We start from the raw sequence: 25,890 nt of genomic DNA on the forward strand, positions 1-25,890 counted from the left end.
TCTGGTACAAGGAAGATACAGGAAGCCCCTAGAGGTGTGCGGGATTTCCCCACCGCAAAAATAACCACACATGACTGCAGGAAAAAGTGGGTGGTAAGAGTGACGGGTGGCGAGTGTCAAACCCTTTTTTTTATAATTACCTCTACCACTAGGAAGGGCGATTAAACAAAAGGGAAATTAATGAATTGTAGTTTTTGTTTCCAGGTCCGCCCCCCTAGCCAATTGCCTTGACGTAATAGTGAAACACTGCCCACTGCACATTTTTTCAGATCATGTCTCAACTTGCAGCCAGTCAGAGGACGTGGGTGTGAGGGGAAGGACCACCCGAGAGGTGGCTGTACATTAAAACAGCTATCCGCCTTTCTGACCGGCTATGCTACAGGAGATGCTTCATTTAGGTATTTATTTATTCAAGAAACCTGTCGTCATTGTATCACAGGGCACCCCTGTCAGTCTCAGAGGGTCTTCCCTGTATAAATAAAAAAAATAATAATAATAATTGTGGCAAAGAAGAGCAAGTCTCTAAAACTCACCGAATTCCACTCCTCACTCTGCAGTTCTTCAGGAATCTTGTAGGAGTAATTAAATCCACCCGGAGTCTTTATGTCCGCACAGGAAGTGGGTATTTCGAGCTCCGAACATGTACATGCTGAAAAGAAAACACAGTCGGCCTGGAGATACACACTGTGCCCTACAAAAGTGTGGGAACGGCAGCGTGAAATTTGATATTTGTTTTATATACAGAAGGCCTTTGGACTTGAGATCAAAACATAAATGAGACAAAAGCACAGACAGTCAGGTTTTAAACAGCTGTTTCGGTAAAATATGTACACTTGTAAATGCCATGAAATAAAAGCTGACTTGGTAATTTGTCTCGTGTTAATCTTTTGAACTCAAATCCAAATGCTTTAAATACGTAGCAAAAATTACAAATTTCACTCCATTGCATAAAAGCCCAGACACAAACTTGTTCTGCAGGAACAGGCAACACAATAAAAGAAACAACTTTGTTGACATGAAATAAGTGAATCTTGAATGAAAGAATCTTTGGAGTAGCCATTTTGAGAACAAAGTTAGTTCCCAATTCAGGAAGTCAGCACGTGCACAATGAAAGCCCAAAATTAAACAGACGTTCCTCCTCTCTTGCATTTTCACACAGTAGAAGGAATAAATGACTCATTTCGAAAAAGAGGATGCACAAGTCGAGAGTACACAATCGCAATAACAACTACCGATACTCCGTCATTTTTTACCCACCTTTGTTTGTGTTTATGTATAAAACACCACACAAGCATGCATAGGTATTTCACAGCATTCGACCTGTCTCAGTCTGAGATTAAAAAATTGTACGGGTGTGTAGATTAGGCAAAGTTGACGTACCATGCACAAGAATAAAGACCATTAAAAGGGACAGCCTCTCGTTGGCCATGTTCTCTTCATTCCACAGTGAGTGCTGCTGTAGAACTGAGATAGCCCATTAGCCTAGAGGAAACACATGATTGCAGTCTGCTTCCGCTTCCAGATCGCACGATGATGTAATCTGCGCCATTTTCATTTTCCATGTCTGTCATTTTTACCATAGATAAGTGATCGATGAAGAGATTTTTTTTTCCATTGTAGTTGTTACTGTAGTTTTTGATGTCCAGCTCATGAGGACCGTTTTCTCATTGCCTAAGGTTCAATAGCAGATTAACTTTTCTCCATTTATTTATTGCTGTTATTCAATTGCTATTAGTTGCTCTTATACAGACTGGTTTACAGATCTTACATCTTTAGTAAGTAAGTAAGGAAGTAAGTAAATTTTATTTGTAAATCACATTTAAAAACAACTGTTGCTGATCAAAGTGCTGTACACAAATAAAAATGCAAATAAATAAAAATAGAATAAAATTAAATTAAATTAAAAAATAATAATAATAAATAAATAATAATAATAATACACACTATCCACTTGTAAAGCTGGATGTTTACTGCAATCACATTAAATACCTCTCTCAAATTACAAGGCAGTGCCCCACTGTAGTATTGGTACCTGCAGCTGATTCCCTTTGCTGATTGTGGAATGTGAGACTTGGGAAAATCCCTTTATAGAGCTTATTGTGCAGTACTGTTGGGCTGATCAATTCTAATCTTAACCCTAACCCTAGCAGAACCATAATTTGAGCCCTATAACCTAAATGAAGCTATAGGTATTTTTGAAAACATTAATGAAAAACTAAATCAAGATCATGAATTCAATAGTACAAATGCAAAATAATGTTTGAGGTCTTTTTTAAAAATGTTTTCCCTGAAAAAATATGAATATATAATACATTGTTCTATGGTCATAGGTACCCATACTACTAGAGAATATTTTAGCATCATCCAAAATCAAAAACAAACCCATGTTCTAACCTTTCTTCAAGCTGCTGAACACTAACATAAATTTGCCTCAACCCTCAGACTTACTGTTTTTCTAACCCTAACCCTAACCCTACCCTAATTTTAACCCTAACTCAACCCTAACTCTAACCCTAACCCTAACCCTGCCATAACTCTAACCCTAACCCAACCATAATTGTAACCTTAACCCGACCCTAACTCTAACCCTAACCCTACCCTAATTTTAACCCTAACCCTAAACCAACCCTAACTCTAACCATAACCCTACCCTACCCTAATTTTAACCCTAACCCTAAACCAACCCTAACTCTAACCATAACCCTAACCCTAACCCAACCCTAACTCTAACCATAACCCTACCCTACCCTAATTTTAACCGTAACCCTAAACCAACCCTAACTCTAACCATAACCCTAACCCTAACCCAACCCTAACTCTAACCCTAACCCTAACCCAAACCTAACTCTAACGCATTATTTGCCAGATGCAAACTGAAGTCCGCTGCATCAGACTGCATGGGTGCACCATCATCCCTACCCTCATGCCTTGTGTATTCATTCAGGTTGTGGTATTTTATGGTCTTAAGATCTTCTTTTTAGGGCTTGTTTTGGGTGTAAATAGTAAGCTTTCAGGACGTCTGTTTTGGTACTTGCTTTAGCATGGTGGCTCTGCATTAGTGCTTCAGTGATCCGCGTCTGGGAATGTTGTTCGTTAGGCCTGGGAGTCTTATTCACAGTAATATGGTGTGAATGCACTTACCTTCTCCTACATTGAAGCTCACACTGGACAAGAGCACTTGTCTGTAATGTCTGTAATATAACATAATACCCCATAATACAATGTGCAAATATGCACGTTGAATGATAAAGAGAAAAGACTAAATCAGATTTCTGAAACAATACATTTTATTGCACACACAAGCTAATAACACATATCTAAGCAATTGGTACAATAAAGTAAAAAGCAGAGTATTAAAAGCAAAGTCTGCCTCTTGCACAGAAACAGAGATTGCTAACTTATTTTTTAAAGCACTATGTTGCAAAAAGCCACATGTTATATTAATCAGACACTAGTGAAAATAGTGTTGGACAGGAGTGATTTTCTACTTGCTAGCATGCAGGTGCGTGGGTACTATAAATGCAGAGCTTATGAGAATATGTTCCTGGTTTAGTAGTGAGTTCTGCAATGAAATGATCATATCAGAAGTCACATTCCCACTGCATTCATTCTGTATTGAAACACAGGGTATTTTTTTAATAATACTATATATATATATATATATATATATATATAATAAATAAATACAAAATTATATAATAATTGTATTTATTTATTAAATATTTATTTAAAATTTATATTTATGAATATATTATTTGTACATTTATAAATATATTTTTAAAAAATCTAAATATGATCATATCAGAAGTCACATTCCCACTGCATTCATTCTGTATTGAAACACAGGGTATTTTTCTATAATACTATATATATATATATATATATATATATATATTTAATAAATAAATACAAAATTATATAATTATTGTATTTATTTATTAAATATTTATTTAAAATATGTATTTATTAAATATTTATTTAAAAAATATATTTATATATATATTATTTGTACATTTCTAAATATATTTTTAAAAATCCAAATATGAAAATATTTAGTAATACATATTACATTTTAAAAAGTAATATTTTTTTCCAAAGGCTCCACGCCTCCTCTTCGCCTGAACCTTCTCCCACCCTGCAGGGAAGACAGTGACAGAGAAATACAAGGTGAGGGGGAGGGGGACAAGGGTAAAATTACACCATAGCAACATTGACTCAGAGGATTTCTTGCCAATAAAGCATCTTCAACTGAATTAAAATGGGCCCTGCAGCTGTTTTGGTGGTATAAACGGCAACATCGCAGAACTGAAGGGGTAATACAGAAAATGGCCAGACATGTCACTGCCATTAGAAAAAGGGGATGCTGCAGTTCAGCCAGTAGCAAGAGAGGTTGTTGCCATTCAGCCAATAGCAAGAGAGGTTGTTGCCATTCAGCTAATAGCAAGAGAAATTGTTGCCATTCAGCCAATAGCAAGATAAGCTGCTGCCATTCAGCTAGTAGTAAGATGGGATATTGCTAATAGAGTCAGTAGCCTGAGGGGATGACACAACTTTGGCTGAGATGATTTGCACATACTGTAGCTGACAGAAAATGAAGAAGATGCATTTTTAAGTGGAAAATATGGTAACCGAAGGTAACCGAAGGTAACCAGTGACAGAACGATGAATAGACAGGGTCTTGGGGAGGCAGGAGTCTGAAGCAACCAGTCCTTCCGGAAACTTCCAGTCATGTGACTTCCAGTCAACCTACAGGCTGGATCGCCAGGAAAAGGGTTAGGCATCCCTCCCACAAGGTGTCCAGCATACATCTACAGCACATGCAGTGTAAAATGAATGATTCAAACACACATGCACCGGTTCCTCTTCCTCCTCCTCCACCAGCAGTGGACTCCAATGGCAGCAGCAATACCAGCAAGGATGATGAGCACAGAAACTGCAATACAGGCAACAGTGAAACTAGATCGCAATTAACATAGCCTCACAGCAAGAGAGGGGAAGCCTGCATGGTAGCCATTTTGTGTCAGAATGTTCACTGCACATCAGCAGAGTAGAGAGGAAGGGAGGGATTTATGCAGCCAATTAAAGTGGCAAATTATTAGATTACCGGACAGAACAAGCCCAGCTGGGAATTTGGGGGCGAAACACAGTAGAGTGGGAAGCTCCTGCTCTTTTTGTGAGGAGTGCAGCGCCAGAAATAGCTATAGGTGATGCAGTGCTTTACTGTGCAGTAGTCATTCCCAGCAAAGAGCATAGCTCAAATATGCACAGGACTTTTGCGACTCATTTTCCCAGAATTCAACATGAGGTATACAGTAGTACTTTGTATTGCGGGGAAATGACCGATGAGCAGCAAAACAGCAGCTGTACTTTTAAAGACTGTTTTTCATTAAATTCCCATTAGACTTGCATTTTTTGTGAGCTTATTGCTCTGAGATGTTGTTTTCTGCAGCTTGTTGACTATTTTTCTGCACTGTGTACTTGCCAAGTGTTCTAAGTAAATGTCTGTTCATTGCTGAGGAGCATAACAGAACAACAAAAAATGACTTGGTTCAAGGTCTATTTTAGACAAAAAAGGAAAAGGTCCCTCCCTCATCAGTCAAGCAAAAGCTAATATAGCATTGAACGGTTCCAGTACACGGTCAACTGTGTAAATGCAGAATGTGTAGGAATGCAAACTGGATACCAAAAAAAAACCTATGGAGATGCATCTTTTCCAAAAAGGCAACAGAGAAAAGAGAAATGAACTCACCGAGAATTATCCAGTGGTCAAGGACCTCTCCACGCTCTAGAAAAGATATCATTGGTTCAGCTTGGCAATGTTCGTTTCTGTGATATATGTTAGCAAATGTCTTCTAATACATTTAATTAATTTACTTCACCATGGTTATTGAAAGAACATTATGTCTTGCCCATTCAGTGCACTTTAGAAAGAAATTTAGCATTTTTATTTTTTTAACTTTCTTTTTACAAATGTAATAAATTTGATTGTGATGTATTTTGATTTTCCACCGAAACACATTTATCATTTTAAATGTTTTACAAACCCATTTTTATTAATATATTCAAATTTTATTTATTTCATTGTGGTTGTTAAATAAATGTGATGTCCCATCCACCTGAATGAAAAAATGACGGTTAAACTATTTCCATTTTGTAATTTTTTGACAGAAAAATTCATTTGTATTTTGCTGATTTTCCAAGGAAGCATGTTTTCACATAGAATATCTTCATCTTTATTTTTATTCATTTATATCACAGTGGTCGTTAAATAAACTGTCATCTATCTGAATTAAAATATGAATAATTAGTTTTGTTTTAAAATTTTTTGGAGAAAAGATTATAATATTTTGTATTTTTCTGCTTTTCCATGAAAATGTATTTCTTAATATACATTTTTAAAGCATAATGTTTTACAATTATATCATCGTGTTTATTGAATAAATATGATTTCCCATCCAGCTGAATGAAAAAATGAAAATGTTTTTGCATTTTTACCCTTTTTGGACAAGACAGACTTATGGATTTTGCACTGGAAAAATTTTTCAGCATAAAATGTCTTTAAATTCATGTTCATTCATTTATTTCAATGTGATTGTTAAATATGGTTACAGATCCATTGAAATGGAAAATGACACTCATAATTTTAGCGTTTTTCTTTTATTTTTTATTTATTTATTTTTTTTACAAAATAATATAATATATATTTGGCTTATCTTCCATAGAAACATGTTTTTTGTTATGAATGTTTTTGTGTTCTTTTTAATTAGTTAATTAAATCTAATTTTTCCTCATAAATTCTGTCAAACACGTTTCATTTATTATACTGAAGTATTTACATAAAACATATTTCCTGTCCATCTGAATCAAAAGATGCATTTGTTTGAAATTTTACATTTACCATACTTTTTGAATCTTAGAATATAGTCTTATGTAATTTGTTATTTTTAAATTAAAACACATTTTTAATCATAAACTTCTTAAAACACATTTATATCCATTTATTTTGGGAAAATGGGAATTTATGGGAAAATTCCTTCACCTCAGAGGACCATTGTGGGTCAGTTCCCGTCTCTCTGTGTGCCAGGGCCACAGTCTGAGAGAGAAACAGCACACACTCTAGCAGGTATTACCTGTGCAAGAGAAACAGCACACACTCTAGAGTTATTACCTGTGTCTGAGAAACAGCACACACTCTAGAGTTATTACCTGTGTCTGAGAAACAGCACACACTCTAGCAGTTATTACCTGTGCCAGAGAAAGTGCACACACTCTAGCAGTTATTAGCCCACCCATTCTGGGGCAAAGCTAAGGGGTACAACAGAGAAATCTTTTCTGGTACAAGGAAGATACAGGAAGCCCCTAGAGGTGTGCGGGATTTCCCCACCACAAAAATAACCACACATGACTGCAGGAAAAAGTGAGTGGTAAGAGTGACAGGTGGCGGGTGTCAAACCCTTTTTATTATAATTACCTCTACCACTAGGAAGGGCGATTAAACAAAAGGGAAATTAATGAATTGTAGTTTTTGTTTCCAGGTCCGCCCCCCTAGCCAATTGCCTTGACGTAATAGTGAAACACTGCTCACTGCACATTTTTTCAGATCATGTCACAACTTGCAGCCAGTCAGAGGATGTGGGTGTGAGGGGAAGGAACACCCGAGAGGTGGCTGTACATTAAAACAGCTATCCGCCTTTCTGACCGGCTATGCTACAGGAGATGCTTCATTTAGGTATTTATTTATTCAAGAAACCTGTCGTCATTGTATCACAGGGCACCCCTGTCAGTCTCAGAGGGTCTTCCCTGTATAAATAAAAAAAAAAAATAATAATAATTGTGGCAAAGAAGAGCAAGTCTCCAAAACTCACCGAATTGTACTCCTCACTCTGCAGTTCTTCAGGAATCTCGTAGGAGTAATTAAATCCACCCGGAGTCTTTATGTCCGCACAGGAAGTGGGTATTTCGAGCTCCGAACATGTACATGCTGAAAAGAAAACACAGTCGGCCTGGAGATACACACTGTGCCCTACAAAAGTGTGTGAATGGAAGCGTGAAATCTGCTATTTGTTTTATATACTGAAGGCCTTTGGACTTGAGATCAAAACATAAATGAGACAAAAGCACAGACAGTCAGGTTTTAAACAGCTGTTTCGGTAAAATATGTACACTTGTAAATGCCATGAAATAAAAGCTGACTCGGTAATTTGTCTCGTGTTAATCTTTTGAACTCAAATCCAAATGCTTTAAATACGTAGCAAAAATAACAAATTTCACTCCATTGCATAAAAGCCCAGACCCAGACTTGTTCTGCAGGAACAGGCAACACAATAAAAGAAACAACACGAAATAAATGAACCTTGAATTTTCGGACATGAGAAAAAGCCATTTTGAGAACTATACTAAAGTATTTCCCAATTCAGGAAGTGCACGAGCATAATGAAATCCCAAAAATATACAGACATTCCTCCTCTCTAGCATTTTCACACAACAGAAGAAATGAAGCACAAAAGACTCATTTCAAAAAAGAAGATACGGAAGTCAGAGGACACAAACACAATAACAACTATCGATTCTCCAGCCATCTTTGTTTGTGTCTGTATGTATAAAACACTACACAAGCACACATAGGCATTTCACAACATTTGACCTGTCTCAGTCTGAGACGAAAACATTGTATGGGTGTGTAGATTAGGGGAAGTTGACATACCGGAGTTTCGCAGAAAAAGAAAGGTCATTAAAAGAAACAGCCCCTTGTCAGTCATTTTTCATTCATTCCACGAGTGCAGCTATGAACTGAGATTAGCCTAGCGGAAAAACATGACTGCAGTCTGCTTCGACTTCAAGATCGCACGATGATGTAATCTGTGTCATTTTCATTTTCCAAGTAAATCTGTAGTATCTGGCAGTAGATCAGTGGAGTTTCGAAACCTCAAGGCAGCCTGACTGTGTATGATCTCATGTGCACATGTGTGAATATTGTTGGCCCGGCGGGGAATGGGGGAGATTCCACACCTAACTCTTGGTAGTGTTCAACTGTACCCCCACATCCCACATGCATTACAGCCTCCTGAAATAAAAAAAATTAAATTAAAAAAACAGCCTCTATGAATTAAATCATCATAAGATTGGTGTCCAGCCCATTCTGAAGAGCACCTGTCAAATTTTATAGCCAAGGATATTACACTCAAAAGCATTCCTAAACCATCCTGTATTAAATTAAATCATTCTGCCTAAAGTTCCCCATCCCCCCCCCCCCCCCCCCCCCCCCCAATTTTTCCATTGTAGTTGTTACTGTAGTTTTTGATGTCCAGCTCATGAGGACACTTTTCTCATTGCCTAAGGTTCAATAGCAGATTAACTTTTCTCCATTTATTTATTGCTGTTATTAAGTTGCTATTAGTTGCTCTTATACAGACTGGTTTACAGATCTTACATCTTTAGTAAGTAAGTAAGTAAGTAAATTTTATTTGTAAAGCACATTTAAAAACAACTGGCATTGATCAAAGTGCTGTACACAAATAAAAATGCAAATAAATAAAAATAGAATTAAATTAAATTAAAAAATAAATAAAATAAATAAAATAAATAAAATAAATAAAATAAATAAAATAAATAAAATAAATAATAATAATAAAATACACACTATCCACTTGTAAAGCTGGATGTTTACTGCAATAACATTAAATACCTCTCTCAAATTACAAGGCAGTGCCCCACTGTAGTATTGGTACTTGCAGCTGATTCCCTTTGTTGATTGTGGAATGTGAGACTTGGGAAAATCCCTTTATAGAGCTTACTGTGCAGTACTGTTGGGCTGATCAATCTTAACCCTAACCCTAGCAGAACCATAATTTGAGCCCTATAACCTAAATGAAGCTATAGGTATTTTTGAAAACATTAATGAAAAACTAAATCAACGTCATGAATTCAATAGTACAAATGCAAAATAATGTTTGAGGTCTTTTTTTATGTTTTCCCTGAAATAATATGGATAAATAATACATTGTTCTATGGTTATAGGTACCTATACTACTAGTACTACTAGAGAATATTTTAGTATCATCCAAAATCAAAAACAAACCCATGTTCTAACCTTTCTTCAAGCTGCTGAACACTAACAAAAACTTGCCTCAACCCTCAGACTTACTGTTTTCCTAACCCTAACCCTAACCCTACCCTAATTTTAACCCTAACCCTAACCCAACCCTAACTCTAACTCTAACCCTAACCCTAACGCAACCCTAATTTTAACCCTAACCCGACCCTAACTCTAACCATAACCCTAACCCTGACCCAACCCTAACTCTAACCATAACCCTAACCCTGACCCAACCCTAACTCTAACCCTAACCCAACCCTAACTCTAACCCTAACTCTAACTCTAACCCTAACCCTAACCCAACCCTAACTCTAACTCTAACTCTAACTCTAACCCTAACCCTGAAGTCCCGCTGCATCAGACTGCATGGGTGCACCATCATCCCTACCCTCATGCCTTGTGTGTTCATTCAGGTTGTGGTATTTTATGGTCTTAAGATCTTCGTTTTAGGGCTTGTTTTGGGTGTAAATAGTAAGCTTTCAGGACGTCTGTTTTGGTACTTGCTTTAGCATGGTGGTTCTGCATTAGTGCTTCAGTGATCCGCGTCTGGGAATGTGGTTTGTCAGGCCTGGCAGTCTTATTCACAGTAATATGGTGTGAATGCACTTACCTTCTCCTACATTGAAGCTCACACTGGACAAGAGCACTTGTCTGTAATGTCTGTAATGTAATGTAATACCCTATAATACAATGTGCAAATATGCACGTTGAATGAAAAAGAGAAAAGACTAAATCAGATTTCTGAAACAATACATTTTATTGCACGCACTAGCTAATAACTCATATCTAAGCAATTGGTACAATAAAGTAAAAAGCAGGGTATTAAAAGCAAAGTCTGCCTCTTGCACAGAAACAGAGATTGCTAACTTATTTTTAAAAGCACTATGTTGCAAGAAACCACGTGTTCATTAGCAAGACACTAGTGAAAATAGTGATGGACAGGAGTGATTTTCTACTTGCTAGCATGCAGGTGCGTGGGTACTGTGAATGCAGTATATAATAATGTATGTGTATATAATGTATATAATAAATAAATACAATAATTATATAATTATTGTATTTATTTATGAAATATTTATTTAAAATTTATATTTATGAATATATTATTTGTACATTTATAAATATATTTTTTAAAAATCTAAATATGATCATATCAAAAGTCACATTCCCACTGCATTCATTCTGTATTGAAACACAGGGTATTTTTTTATAAAACAATATATATATATATATATATATATATATATATATTTAATTAATAAATACAATAATTATATAATTATTGTATTTATTTATAAAATATTTATTTAAAATTTATATTTCTGAATATATTATTTGTACATTTATAAATATATTTTTAAAAAATCTAAATATGATCATATCAGAAGTCACATTCCCACTGCATTCATTCTGTATTGAAAAACAGGGTATTTTTTATAAAACTATATATATATATATATATATATATATATATATATATATATTTAATAAATAAATACAATAATTATATAATTATTGTATTTATTTATTAAATATTTATTTAAAATTTTGAAAGTTACATTTTTTGACAAAGGCTCCACGCCTCCTCCTCGCCTGAACCTTCTCCCACCCTGCAGGGAAGACAGTGACAGAGAAATACAAGGTGAGGGGGAGGGGGACAAGGGTAAAATTACACCATAGCAACATTGACTCAGAGGATTTCTTGCCAATAAAGCATCTTCAACTGAATTAAAATGGGCCCTGCAGCTGTTTTGTTGGTATAAACAGGAACACTGCAGAACTGAAGGGGGAATACAGAACATGGCCAGGCATGTCACCGCCATTAGAGAAAGGGGATGCTGCAGTTCAGCCAGTAGCAAGAGAGATTGTTGCCATTCAGCCAATAGCAAGAAAGGTTGTTGCCATTCAGCTAATAGCAAGATAAAGTTGTTCCCATTCAGCTAGTAGTAAGATGGGATGTTGCTAATAGAGTCAGTAGCCTGAGGGGATGACAAAACTTGGGCTGAGATCATTTGCACATACTGTAGCTGACAGAAAATGAAGAAGATGCATTTTTAAGTGGAAACTATGGTAACCGAAGGTACCAAAGTTTGCAGACACAGATGGAGTGACAGAACAATGAATAGACAGGGTCTTGGGGAGGCAGGAGTCTGAAGCAACCAGTCCTTCTGGAAACTTCCAGTCATGTGAGTAAGAGGACCACTCACCAGGCGGCACAGGTGATTGGGCCACCTAGACCATGTGTTGGTCCTCCTGAGGGTTCTGCTCCTGATCCTGGTCCTCCTGAGGGTTCTGCTCCTGATCATGGTCCTCCTGAGGGTTCTGGTCCACAGCCCGTTCAACAGCTGTATATCTCCTTGAGCTGCTAATTAGTAGAATCAGGTATGCAATGATTGGAATGAAAACCTACAGGCTGGATCGCCAGGAAAAGGGTTAGGCGTCCCTGCCACAAGGTGTCCAGCATACATCTACAGCACATGCAGTGTAAAATGAATGATTAAAACACACGCACCGGTTCCTCTTCCTCCTCCTCCACCAGCAGTAGACTCCTACTCCAATGGCAGCAGCAATACCGGCAAGGGGGATGAGCACAGAAACTGCAATACAAGCAACAGTGAAAATGGATCGCAATTAACGCAGCCTCACAGCAAGAGAGGGGAAACCATCCCATCCACCACAGATGTGTAACTCCTATCTGAATGATGCATGGCAGCCATTTTGTGCCAGAATGTTCACTGCACATCAGCAGAGTAGAGAGGAAGGGATTTATGCGGCCAATTAAAGTGGCAAATTATTAGATTACCAGACAGCAAGAGCCCAGCTGGGAATTTGGGGGCAAAACACAGTAGAGTGGGAAGCTCCTGCTCTTTTTGTGACGAGTGCAGCGTCAGATATAGCTATAGGTGATGCAGTGCTTTACTGTGCAGTAGTCATTCCCAGCAAAGAGCATAGCTCAAATATGCACAGGACTTTTGAGACTCATTTTCCCAGAATTCAACATAAGGTATACAGCAGTACTTTGTATTGTGGGGAAATGATCGATGAGCAGCAAAACAGCAGCTGTACTTTTAAAGACTGTTTTTCATCAAATTCCCATTAGACTTGCATTTTTTGTGAGCTTATTGCTCTGAGATGCTGTTTTCTGCAGCTTGTTCTTCTGGCTTGACTATTTTTCTGCACTGTGCACTTGCCAAGTGTTGTAAGTAAATGTCTGTTCATTGCTGAGGAGCATAACAGAACAACAAAAAATGACTTGGTTCAAGGTCTATTTTAGACAAAAAAGGAAAAGGTCCCTCCCTCATCGGTCAAGCAAAAGCTAATATAGCATTGAACGGTTCCAGTACACAGTCAACTGTGTAAATGCAGAATGTGTAGGAATGCAAACTGGATACCATAAAAAACCTATGGAGACGCATCTTTTCCAAAAAAGGAAACAGAGAAAAGAGAAATGAACTCACCGGGAATTATCCAGCGGCCAGGGACGTCTCCACGACGACACACTAGAAAAGATGTCATTGGTTCAGCTTGGCAATGTTCGTTTCTCTGACATATGCTAGCACCCCCCACCCCTCCCAACACAAATCATCTTCACCCAGTAACATGATTCTACTTACTTTCACCAGAAAACACCATACTCTCCTCCTGAAATAAATATAGAAATAATTATTCCTGTGTGTATGTAAAGAATACATAACTTACACCGTAAAGGTGATTTAAACACCTCACTCTGTTGGACTATCCTATTATACTGATAGATATTCACTGAAACCACTTTTGGTGAATATGTATCAGTATGAGACAGCAGTGTCTGTTTAGTCATACCTCAAGCATTCTCCATTTTAAAATGTGACACACTACATGGCCGGAAGTATATGGACACCTGACATCCAATATCTCATCCAAAATTATGGGCATTAATATGGAGTTAGTCCACCTTTTGCTGCTATAACAACCTCCACTCATCTGGGAAGGCTTTATACTAGATGTTGGAGCATTGCTGCAGGGATTTGGTTCTATTCAGCCAGAAGAGCATTAGTGAGGTCGGGCACAGATTGGGCAATTAGGCCAGACTCATAGCTGGCTTTCCAATTGATCCCAAAGGTGTTTGATAGGGTAGAGGTCAGGGCTCTGTGCAGGCCAGTCAAATTCTTCCACATCGTTCTCAACATGGACCTTGCTGTGTGCCCAGGGGCATTGTCCTGCTGCAACAGGAAATGGCCTACCCAAAACTGTTGTGGAAGCCCAGAATCATCTATAATGTCATTGTACGCTGTGGCATTACGGTTTGCCTTCACTGGAACTAAGGGGCCTAGCCCAAACCATGAAAAACAGCCCCAGACCAAGGGGTGTTCAGAGATGTTTCATCTTATAATGTATAACCACTTCACAGAGTTTGCATTCTTGTGAATTTATATTCAGATTTTACGTCAGTTACATTCCAAGAAAGACACCTGCCTTATTGTCTCCCAAACTATGTTTCAACTTCCTTCTATTCTTTTAGCTGAGTGATTTAATATTGTAGTCCAGGGACAATCAAATCTGGGAATTGAATTCAAACCCAGCCCTGGTTTTCTCTTCGCCAAGGTAATTAACTGAACAATTAGCACTACTAGCCAAACTGACCTCACACCTGACTTACAGGTCAAGGGAAGGTAGAAAACCAGCAGAACAGCAAACCAGAAAACCATTGAGGACCATGATTTGATAATCCCAGTTGTAGTGCAAGGGGTTACGGTAGTGTTTTTTGTTGTAATGTTGGAATAAAAATGTGATTATGGGAGGAGACCAGGGTAATATTGCAGAACAGGATGTGATTGGATGTGCATATTGATAAGATATAGAAGTAAATGCAGTGTGATTGGAAGGATAAACTCACCGCTGATTTTGTATTCGTGTCTTCATAAAGGACAGAGTAGTTGAGGCTCATGCCATAAACGAGGGTAATTATCCCTCTAGATAAGCGCACCACCGTGTTGTTGTCTGATTCCGAGGCATTCGGATAGTCTCTGAAGGCTATAACCTGACCCTGTGGAGATAAAAGACAGAAATACAGTTGCTGTTAAACAAGGAGGCCAAGGCTAGACACAGGTATTTGGCAACCTAAAATCCTAACTCATCCCCAATATTAAATATAACCTCAATTCCAGTCCATATTTGTGATTATTTGCTGTAACAAATGTGTACAGGTCTTCTTAGTTTTCAGCAACCAGCTACCAAGTGTAGATACCAACTGTGATACCTCCTGATGGAACAAGACTTGCTGAACTACATTTTACTACATTTAATTGAGTTAAATTACCATATTTTCTACATATTCTCTACTCCACTTGCGGGCGGCAGTGTAGTATAATGGGTAAGGAGCTGGTTTTGTAACCTGAAGGTCCCAGGTTCGATTCCCGGGTAGGACACTGCCGCTGTACCCTTGAGCAAGGTACTTAACCTGTGTTGCTTACTTCAGTATATATCCAGCTGTATAACTGAATGCAATGAAAATGCTATGTAAATTAAACATTGTGTAAGTCACTATGGATAAGAGCGTCTGCTAAATGCCTGTAATGTGATGTAAATTGCTGTATACGTACGTTCATATTCCACTCTTCAGAAATTAATTTGATTCCCTTTTTATCAAAAATGTCCAGCCTATCCAAAGCTGAATAAGTGCAGTGTTGACGGTTTTGGACATCTTTGCTGGCGATGGCTGTTGTCTCTTCACGAGAGCAGTCTGGAAAAAGGGTGGGAGTGGAAGAAAAATGGAGGGGGGGGGGGGGGGGGGGGGGGAGTCATTCAACAGACACAGGACAAATTATGACACCCCCTCTACTTGGTCCCGAGTACTTTGCGCATGTGTCATTGTCACTAAAACTGGCGATTATGGTGTCAGCGTTCCCGTCCTCTCTTTCAGTCACTTTCACTTTAAAATGGCAGTAAAATGGATTCCCGGCCACTCACGGCTTAACGTGTCACAACAACAAAAAAAGACATTACAGTGAACTCAACACGGGACACAGTCACTTCACAACCCACACCTCCCCATTTGGGCAGGAGGCACGTTTCACGTGAGCCAGCGGGGAGTTCCAAACACGTGGAGCGCTCTCAGTCAGACCACGCGGCAGGCCCAACTTTCTTTTTTCTGTCAAACAATTTCCAAACTTAAAAATATCCGCACGTCTCCTCGAGTGATTATTTCACCATCTGAAAGACTGCTGCGTGATTTACGCCCCTGAGATTGATTTTTTAAAGGCCAGGGAAATATGTAAAATCAGTAGAAGCCGCTGCAATGATTTCACCCGCCCAAGAGCAAAAAAGACAGGCAGCACAGGCAACAGCGGTAAGATTTCACCACTCCTATTTACATTTACGATTTAAGCTAAAATTACACTTTTTAAAAAGACAAGACAACTTCTTACCATAACCATGGAACAAGAAACATGGAAAAAGAACAAATCTAAGAGAGCGACTCATCATCTTAAGGCATATGCATCCACGGCTAGTCTTTTTTTCACTTCCTTGTTAGTCATTTCCTGAATAGCATCAGAGGTGACGTATTTGTGAGGTCACACTGAATTTGCATGAGTGGGGGGGGGGGGGGGGGGTTAGGATTAGGGTTAGGGTTAGGGTTGGGGGGGGGGGTGAAAGATTACACATCTTATCAAGAGTGCTTTAGCATTCATTGATAATCAATTTTAGGCATGAAAAGTGCAAGGAATGTTAAAATGCAATCTCCTTCATAGAAGCATGGCTGCCACCGGCCGTATTCACTAGAGGAAGTGATGGCAAAGCATGTTCATGTGAGTTCTATTGTATATCATGTGAGATTTATATATCACAGGTGCGTAAAACGCAGACACACCACATAAAACCAACGTAATCACGTTTTTCTCAATTATTTTTGATAAATTGTGCATAAGCACTCCTTGAAATGATTGTTAGATTATATTTAATTTTAAATCAAAAACTTTTTTTCTATATATATAAATGAGACCCCTGGTGTGTAGAGGTCAATAACCTGTTGTAGGATGTTTCCTTAGCTCTCTGCCTATCCCACTGAACTCAATTTTGTTCCAGATCCTTATTGGAATTAATTTAAATTAAATTTTTAATGGCATAGAAAGCCCTTCTTGCTTTCTCTTTCAATGTATTTATGGCCAAGTCAAAACTTCACATGTACACTGATCCTTAAGCCTAAAATAAGTATAGTTATTTGTTGATTCTGTGGTATTTCTTTTCCCAAGGGTAAAGCTTTTTGGGTGATTCTGTGAGATATGGACCTTTTCTGGAGTATAGTTTCTCGCCAAATTATCACCGCTATCCCACAATAAAGGGTGTGAATAAGACAAAGAGCAGTCTTCCTGTCGTATTTGGTGGAAAATATTTTTAATTGTAGTTTTTCTTGAAATAGATAAATACGTTAAAGCAGAATCAATCTATGTAGCCACTCCTGCTTGTCGATCGGGTGTCCTTGGACTCTGTGTTGAAGCCGTATGAAAGGTCTTCCTCTGACTCCACTCAGTGTGAGCTTGGCTACTGCCTGCGGTGTGAAAAGGAGCAGCGGGTGACACCACGTGTTTTGGAGGGAAAACTGTGGATGTTTGAAGTCTCCAGAATCAGCAGCGAGGTCCCCGCATAAATACAGCTGTGGCAGTGGCTGCAGATAACTGGACTTTCAAAATGATGGTAGGAACTGGATATCTACAGGCCCACCTTGGGTGACAAGTTTATTTTAAATAAGTGAAATGACCCATAGAGTTGGTATCAAAGCATTTACATCTAATAAAACAATACAAACCAGTTTTGAGGCTATTTTGAGATTAACATTGACCTCCAACTGATATGCTGTATATTCTGAATTACAATTTATGGCAAAATGCTGTTTTAATTGCATGGACACAAGGGCCCTTTAATAAGTTGAATTAAAAGCGTTTGACTTTAGCAGATTTACAGAAAGCCCTCGTCTTTTAAAGTATGACCTTTTGGATTTTCCTCCAGGAGTTTGTGGTAAATAAATCAATTGTAGTTATGGCACTGGAAAAATCCAGGTGTTCCGATTGCAGGCCAACAGGCAGTTGTAAATTCTGGGGATGTACAAAGTCATCGCTAGAGGGCAGTGTAAGCATTCAGTTTGTGGCAACAGCCATATCATTTTTGTTTGTAGGCCTATGCAGAATCTCAGCAAACTGAAAATAAACACTGCTGTTGTAACAAGGCGCTGACCTAACCTGACCTCTGACCTCTGTGCGACCTCTGCCCTCCCCCCCCCCCGAGGAGTATACCTGAACCTCCCCAGATTTGCGTCTGTGTGTGTCTCCAATTACTTATCATGCACATTCATGTATAGGTTAAATATACTCCGTAGCAGAAGTTCAGCGTTAGAGTATTTCTTAAATGTGCACGTTTGGGAGAGAGGGATCAGGAACTGTCACCCTGGTAATGTGGAGATGACGAGTCGGTGTGCGTCTCTGGCATGTGAGAACTTGGCTGCCCCATTCCTGCACCCTTCATCACTGTGAACGCACAACCGCTCCAGAGCGTGCTGTGAATGGGGTGCAGGGGGCAGGGGGCAGGGGGCAGGGGCATGGGACACCCTGCTCCCTGTCCCATGCCCCCTGCCCCATGCCCCATGCCCCTGCCCCCTGCCCCCTGCCCCCTGCACCCCATTCACAGCACGCTCTGGAGCGGTTGTGCGTTCACAGTGATGACAGACGGCACGCTCTCCTGCAGGTAGGCTGAGAGCTGAGCTGCACCGGGGAGACGGAGACAGGTCAGGACATTATCCCCTTGTGTTTCGCCACTGGGCCGTGCCGGCCCCCTCCCCCTCCATCCCCTCCCCCTCCCCCTCCCCCTCCCCCTCCGCCCCCGACCCGACCCCCTCCATCCCCTCCCCGGGCTGTTGAAGGTTTACAGAACAGCTGAGAGAATCCTGAGTGGGGGGGTGGGGGACAAGCACCCCGGACCGGGCTGTGGCTGGGCCGGAGTGGTACCAGGCAAGGCGGAACCCACAGGACCCGAGTCACCGCTCCATCCCCGTACACCGGAAACCAGCGGACACAGTCGGGGGGGGGGAAGTGTACGATGCAAATCGAATGCTTCCCGAGACCCCCTTGCCCCCCGCTACGTGTGCAGAGCGTGCATCTGAGGCGGGATTCGATGGGCTGCCTTTGACGCGTTGCATTCGGGGTTTTGCAGTCAGCCTGTTGCATTTGAAGGTCGGTGTGTAGGGCGTTCTGACAGTCTGATCGGAGATCTGTCCCTCGCTTGAGGGTGGCGCAAGATGAGGGGAACCAGGGGTTCTTAGCCTTAAGTGAAGCACCACGCTGCCCCCTGCAGGTCGTGGGAGTTGACTACACGGCCGTGTCGGTCTCAGACAGCAGAGAACCGCGCTGAACCCCACCGATCTGCAGAGGGGCCAAGGAAGCGGGAGATAAACACTGCGAGTGTTATTATATCATCTAGTTTCCATGGATACAAACTGACAGCGGCTCAGCGGAAGGCACTGCATTCCGTTCATTCGACCCCAGCCCATGCATGTCTGAGTGAGCACGGCAGAGAGAGCATAGGAGTGACTTCACAGAAACATCGGATTGGTTACACAGTACCTTGCATTCTGGTGGTTACCCAGGTTGTATTTGTAAGTGGGCTCTCTGCCGAGCGACGTGGTAAAATAATGGTAAATAAATAAAAATAAGTACACATGTGCACATGTGAGCATGTTTGTGTGTGTGAATAATACCACGTCAGGCTCAAGAAGTGATGACTATTTAACCATGTTATGATACGCTGAAGAAAAGAAGCATACCCCCACACCTCCTCCACATCTCTCTTTCACTTTCTACCTCACTCTGTCCCTTGCATGAATTCATTTTGGATAATGCATCAGTGGCTACCATCCCACGGGCTGTTACAGGACACTGCACACTTGTACAGTCCCAGATAACAAGTTTCGGATCCAAGAACATTCCCGGAAAGCTACGGTAAACCGTTCCAACATGTACATTTGTCAAGTTTCCAAGACGCCCCTTGAGAGTTATTCTTCAGCTCACATGGAACATTGCTGGAGCAGTCGCAGGAATCACTGCTTTTTACATTCCTAAAAATTGTGCCATTTTTCTGGTTTTAGCTCATAATGGTCTAATTCTGCCCTACACGCACATTCTTTTGTATTGTTCTGTACTCATAGCAATCATTTTTATAGTAGGGATTTCAATTTTACATCATCACTTATTATGGTATAAAATGCCATGGATGTTTTCATGTTTGGTTTATTTGCAGTAGTATATGCCCTGTATTACTATGCAATGTTTTTTGCAAGGTTATTTCTTTCCAATATACCATTTAATTTGTTTTGAAATATTATAATTTAGACTCAGTTGTATCAACTGCCAGGGCCCAGGTCTGAGAGTGCTGCTCTAGAATAGTCAGGCTCTGCTGCAGTTCATATTCTGTATGCATCATAAAACCCAGATCTTTTGCAAGGAGTTTTATGACATACTGAATGACATATGAATACTGAACATGTTGCAGTATTTTTATATGTTGTACAGGGGGCACGTTAGGTTTTGTTAGAAGCAGTGTGAAATGCCCACATTAAATATGAGTACAGTTGTATAACATTTAACTTGCACAAAAAAGTTCAATGAAAGTAAATTCATGATTCAACTAATTAACTAATCGCACTTCAATCAAGACTTTGAGTAGAATCAGATGTCTCAATGCTGGATTAAAACAAGAACCTTCACCCACACTGGCCCTTTTTGGATTGGACACCCCTGCTTTATACGGACGAGTTTTCCTTTTACAGCAGTAATACTCAATCCTGTTCCTGGGTGGCCACAGAGTCTGCTGATTTTTTTTCTTTCTCCTTTAGACCAGTGACCAATTTAACCCCAAGAAACCAGGGGACCTGAGTTCAATTTGTAACTAGGGCTGCTGGGTGCCCGTTAAGGCACTGTTCCAGTATGGTCCACCACCCTCCGTATTCTGCTGTGGAATCCATAACTTGCCTGTACCAACTCTGCCCAGCAGCAACACAACGCAGGGCAATGCTAAATATTGCCGGGATGACCTTGCCTCACTGCTCACCAGTGGCCCCTGCTGGTCAGTCAGGCACTCAGAGCCTGCTTGCTGTACAAGCTGTATATAATGTGCCTTTCACACCCAGATTTATTTGACAGTACAGACCTCAACTAAGTCATGAAACACTACATAGCCATATAACCCAATATGAAATGACAAACAATACCGCTTTTTATTAAGATATGGAATGGTCATCAAATAACTTGCCATCATCACAACCACAATCATAGCCACTATGACCATAATTATATGAGAATGAATTTCATAAAATCAAATAGGAGAATGATAAACAGAGCAAATCCTTTTTCTGTGCGTGTGTGTGTGTGCGTGTGTGTGTGCGTGTGTGTGTGTGTGTGTGTGTGCGTGCGTGTGCGTGTGTCACGGGACTGTTTAAAGTTTAAAGGGAAGGGGGAGAGGGATGGGAAGAGGGGGATGGGGGTAAAGGTCCGGGCCAAACTCTGAGAACCCTGCATTCCTGAGATTTCCACTCTGCTTATCGGACCACCCCCACCCAGAATGAAAGAGAGAGAGAGAGAGAGAGAGAGAGAGAGAGAGAGAGCGAGAGATTTCCCCAGAAGCCTCTGCTCCTCTCATGACCACCCAGGCTGTCCGGTCCAGAGAGCGTTTCCACTGCTGGGAACCTCCGCTGATGTGCGTGCGGGCAGCGCTCCCGAACGCTAACGAGGCGTCGTTATCCCAGAAACGCCATTACCGCCGCCGCCGCCGCCGCCGCCGCCGCGGCGCGCGCTCGCTCGCACAGTCGCTCACTCACCCAGATGTGCTGACGTGTGGAAACGAGGAGCCGCGGAGCTCCCGCTGTCGTCGACCCCCCCCCCCCCCCAGGCTGGACTCCCTCTCTCTCCCGCCACCCCAGATACGCTCTCCCTGCGAAGGCATCGTGCCAACGGGGCCTCTCCCGAGCCCCCACAAAACGGCCCAGCGGCTGCTGAAGCCGCCGGCGTCGACGAAAGCAGCGCTAGAGAGGAGAGAGAGCAGGACCGGGCCGAACGTCGACCGGAATAAACTGCCGTTCATCAGCCTGGCAGACGCCAGCCAACCACAGCGCCCTGCGCTCCCTCTCTCTCACACGCACATACACACACACACACACACACGCGAGGTGTGAGGGCCACATCACTGGGATGATTTCAGCACCCTCTTACCCTTAATAAGCACGTTTGATGTCAGACATTACTTCAGGGTGCCGAGTGACCATCGTCACACCATGACAGAGCATTTCTTTGCTACAGAGGGTCGTATCTTTCCAGATTGTGATGCCTAATCTGCAGTGCCCCCCCTCCAGAATTACAGACCTGGGAAGACTCCCTGCCAAGGGGCATACAGGCTGTACTGGTCATAATGTATGTAGCGGCCCAACAGTCTGTTACATGACTTTGCACTGATGATTCCATTTTTTGTTCAGTACCTGTACATTCGTGCACACACAGACACAGAAAATTATTGAAAGTGGTGTAGGGGGTAAAACCTATGATCTAATAAAATCAGTGTATACAGAGAACAAATGCGGCATAAAAATTGGCAACAAAAGAACAAATTTCTTCCCTCAGGAGTGTGGAGTGAGACAGGGCTGAAGCCTTAGCCCAACTCTTTTCAATATTTATATTAATGAATTGGCAAACATACTAGAAAAAGCTGCAGTGCCTGGTCTGACTCTACACAACACAGAGATCAAGTGCCTGTTCTATGCAGATGACCTGGTTCTCCTTTCCCCCAGGGAACAGGGGTTACAGAAAAGCCTAGATTTGCTAGAACAATACTGCCAGACCTGGGCCCTGGTAGTAAACCTTAACAAAACTAAAATTATGACATTCCAAAAAAGATCTAGATCTCAGGGAACAAAACACAAATTCATGTTAGGAACACATTACATTGAACAGTCCTCAAATTATTTAGGGCTAAAAATCAGTTCTACAGGCAACTTCAACACTGCAGTGAATGAACTAAGGGAGAAAGCACGCAGGGCCTTCTACGCCATAAAACAACAAATTTCTGTAGAGATTCCAATTAGAATTTGGCTTTAAATCTTTGTAGCTGTAATCAAACCAATTGCTCTTTATGGCAGTGAAGTGTGGGGTCCACTCATCAGTCAAGAATTTGGCAAATGGGGCAAACATCCAATCGAAACCCTGCATGCAGAATTCTGTAAACATACCCTGAAATGACACAGAAACACTACAAACAATGCATGCAGGGCAGAATTAGGCCAATACCCATTACTTATCAAAATACAAAAAGGATCAATCAAATTTTAGAAGCACCTAAAACAAAGTGACCCCCACTCACATCAATACAAAGCCCTGCAATACCAAGAGTTGAGCAAAGCAAACAAGTCCCCTCACTCAGCTGGTCTTGAGCCTTAGTTCCCTACATACACTAACACACACTAACACCCCACCTGCTCAGGATCAGAACAAAACTACAAACATAATTAGAATAAACCAAATTGCAACACAGCTGAAACAGAATTGTATAACCTACTGGGAAACTAAAACAAAATCGCAAAGTAAAATGAAATGTTATTTGGCCCTAAAAAGACAGTATGCTGTAGCGAACTGCCTGACCACAGTTTCTGACAAAAAACTGAGAACCACCTTGACGAGGTACAGACTCAGCGAGCACCACTTAGCCATAGAAACTGGCAGGAACAGAAAATCATGGTTGCCAGAAGGAAAAACATTGTGCCAACAATGCATAGGCAACCAAATTGAAACTGAAAAACACTTCCTGATGGAATGCACCAAATTTGACCAAATTCGCCAAAAGTTCTACCAAAAAATGATCCAGAAATGTCCCCAATTCAATGATATACCCAATGAAGATAGATTACCCTACCTATTAGGAGAAGGTTGCTGCATACTAGCAGCACAATTTGTGTTCTCTTGCCGTACTCTGAGGGACAATGTGTGACCACCTCATTCACACATTTACACACAGCATACACGCGTACAAGCAGACACATAATATTCACTCATGCACACAACACACACACCTAACATCACTTACTGATATTTTTGTATATATTTTTATATGTTTTATATAACAAATTCATAGTCTAGGATTCATTGTATATAGTTGTATGTTGTAACCACTGCTTTGGCAACACAAGTGCCTACATTTGTCATGCAAATTGAAATTGACACACACCCAGGCACACACACACACGTACAAGCAGACACATAATATTCACTCATGCACACAACACACAGATAGTCACACACACACACACACACACACACTTGTGCTTTTACTCTGTGCCAGGATGACCACATGCTGGTCTGTATTTCAATGCAGCATGGACAGAATGGACAACTGACAGCGACCCTGTACCCCAGAACTCCTTCACTATCCTCAGCCCCTTCATTAAATCGTCTGTGGCTCTTTGCCAATCTAAAGCACCCCAGGCTCGGACTGAAAGTATCACCTATTATGGTACCTATGAAGATCTCCTGCACTACATAAACATGAATTTTAGTCATAAATACATTTAGAGGCCATTGCAACGGGGACTTAAACATAACGCGCTACTTGAGATTAGCACTGGTTTGGCACATGACCAATGCCACTCACACCGCCCAAAGCTCAGGCCACTCACACTGTTTGTCTGAAAGCTGATCTCTGCGCTGCACTCCACTTCTTGTCAGTATGGCACAGCTATGCTAGCACAAACACACTGATTACCACAGCCTTTGCACTGCGCTATGCTAGCACAAACACACTGATTACCACAGCCTTTACACTGGGCTATGCTAGCACAAACACACTGATTACCACAGCCTTTACACTGGGCTATGCTAGCACAAACACACTGATTACCACAGCCTTTACACTGGGCTATGCTAGCACAAACACACTGATTACCACAGCCTTTACACTGGGCTATGCTAGCACAAACACACTGATTACCACAGCCTTTACACTGGGCTATGCTAGCACAAACACACTGATTACCACAGCCTTTACACTGGGCTATGCTAGCACAAACACACTGATTACCACAGCCTTTACACTGGGCTATGCTAGCACAAACACACCACTTACTACAGCCTTTTCACTGCACTACAAACACGTGCGCACACACACACACACACACACACACACACACTCACACAAATATGCACACACACGCTCTCTCGCATACGCTCATTACTTTCATTTATTTGAGTCCAATGTCGAAATTGACCACATAAATTCCACATACCTTGTTGCAGTCACAGTGTTCTAGTTTTTCCTTGAAGTGGTTAGTTGAGGTGGGGTCCACGGGAGATATTCATTCATCCGTAGCCGCCACCCCCCGTCCCTCTGCCCTGCGTCCAAAACCACAGCATATTTCTGCTGCGTATTTATGCTAAGAAATCTGAGAGTTCTGGGAAACTGCACTAAAAGCAAGAAAATTCAATTAAATGAATCACACCTCCTGCCTCTTTTACCACCCTCCCCCCATCCCAGTCCGATTCCCTTTCTCTTTTCCACTCTTCCCTTTTTCTTTCTGTTTTTCTGACTGCACAGGACAGACGCGTCGGCCCAGAGTGGACTGAGAGGTTAATGTGGTGGCTTTTGATTGGAAAGAAGAGAGATCACTTAAATTTGTCTCATTTTGACAGGAAAAAAAGTATAAAATATGATTCAAGCTATGGAAGTAGATAAACCAAGTCCTGGATTTGATTAAAACTATTACATCTTTGAAGTGAAAAACTAAAAAATGA

The 25,890-nt window shown here is 40.8% G+C and overlaps 1 protein-coding gene across 5 annotated transcripts; it reads right to left on the bottom strand.

Moving 5' to 3' along the window:
* Positions 1-4,007: 4,007 nt before the first annotated feature.
* On the bottom strand, positions 4,008-25,523 carry LOC118216008. Of its 5 annotated transcripts, none has more exons than XM_035397003.1 (8): positions 16,504-16,597; positions 15,679-15,818; positions 14,973-15,122; positions 13,711-13,738; positions 13,555-13,596; positions 12,609-12,693; positions 12,304-12,461; positions 4,008-4,135 (listed from the first exon to the last, which is right to left on the bottom strand). In XM_035397003.1, the coding sequence occupies exons 1-7, from the start codon at positions 16,559-16,561 to the stop codon at positions 12,329-12,331; spliced, it is 636 nt and encodes a 211-aa protein (XP_035252894.1). In that variant the 5' UTR covers positions 16,562-16,597; the 3' UTR covers positions 4,008-4,135; positions 12,304-12,328. The 5 variants fall into 5 exon arrangements, with proteins under 5 accessions (XP_035252894.1, XP_035252896.1, XP_035252897.1 ...); XM_035397006.1 differs by lacking the exons at positions 4,008-4,135; positions 16,504-16,597 and adding exons at positions 11,691-11,706; positions 25,386-25,523; XM_035397004.1 differs by lacking the exon at positions 4,008-4,135 and adding an exon at positions 11,691-11,706 and having other exon boundaries at positions 12,304-12,458.
* Between the last annotated feature and the right edge of the window lie 367 nt (positions 25,524-25,890).

Source organism: Anguilla anguilla, chromosome 17, assembly GCF_013347855.1.
Source record: "Anguilla anguilla isolate fAngAng1 chromosome 17, fAngAng1.pri, whole genome shotgun sequence".
Lineage (NCBI taxonomy): Eukaryota > Metazoa > Chordata > Actinopteri > Anguilliformes > Anguillidae > Anguilla > Anguilla anguilla.

Coding starts and splice junctions, on each gene's coding strand:
- LOC118216008 (XM_035397003.1), bottom strand. CDS start 16,561: ATGATGAGTCGCTCTCTTAGATTTGTTCTTTTTCCATGTTTCTTGTTC. Junction 15,123..15,678: donor CTGAAGAGTGGAATATGAAC/GTACGTATACAG, acceptor TTATCTCCACAG/GGTCAGGTTATAGCCTTCAG. Junction 13,739..14,972: donor ACACGAATACAAAATCAGCG/GTGAGTTTATCC, acceptor TATTTATTTCAG/GAGGAGAGTATGGTGTTTTC.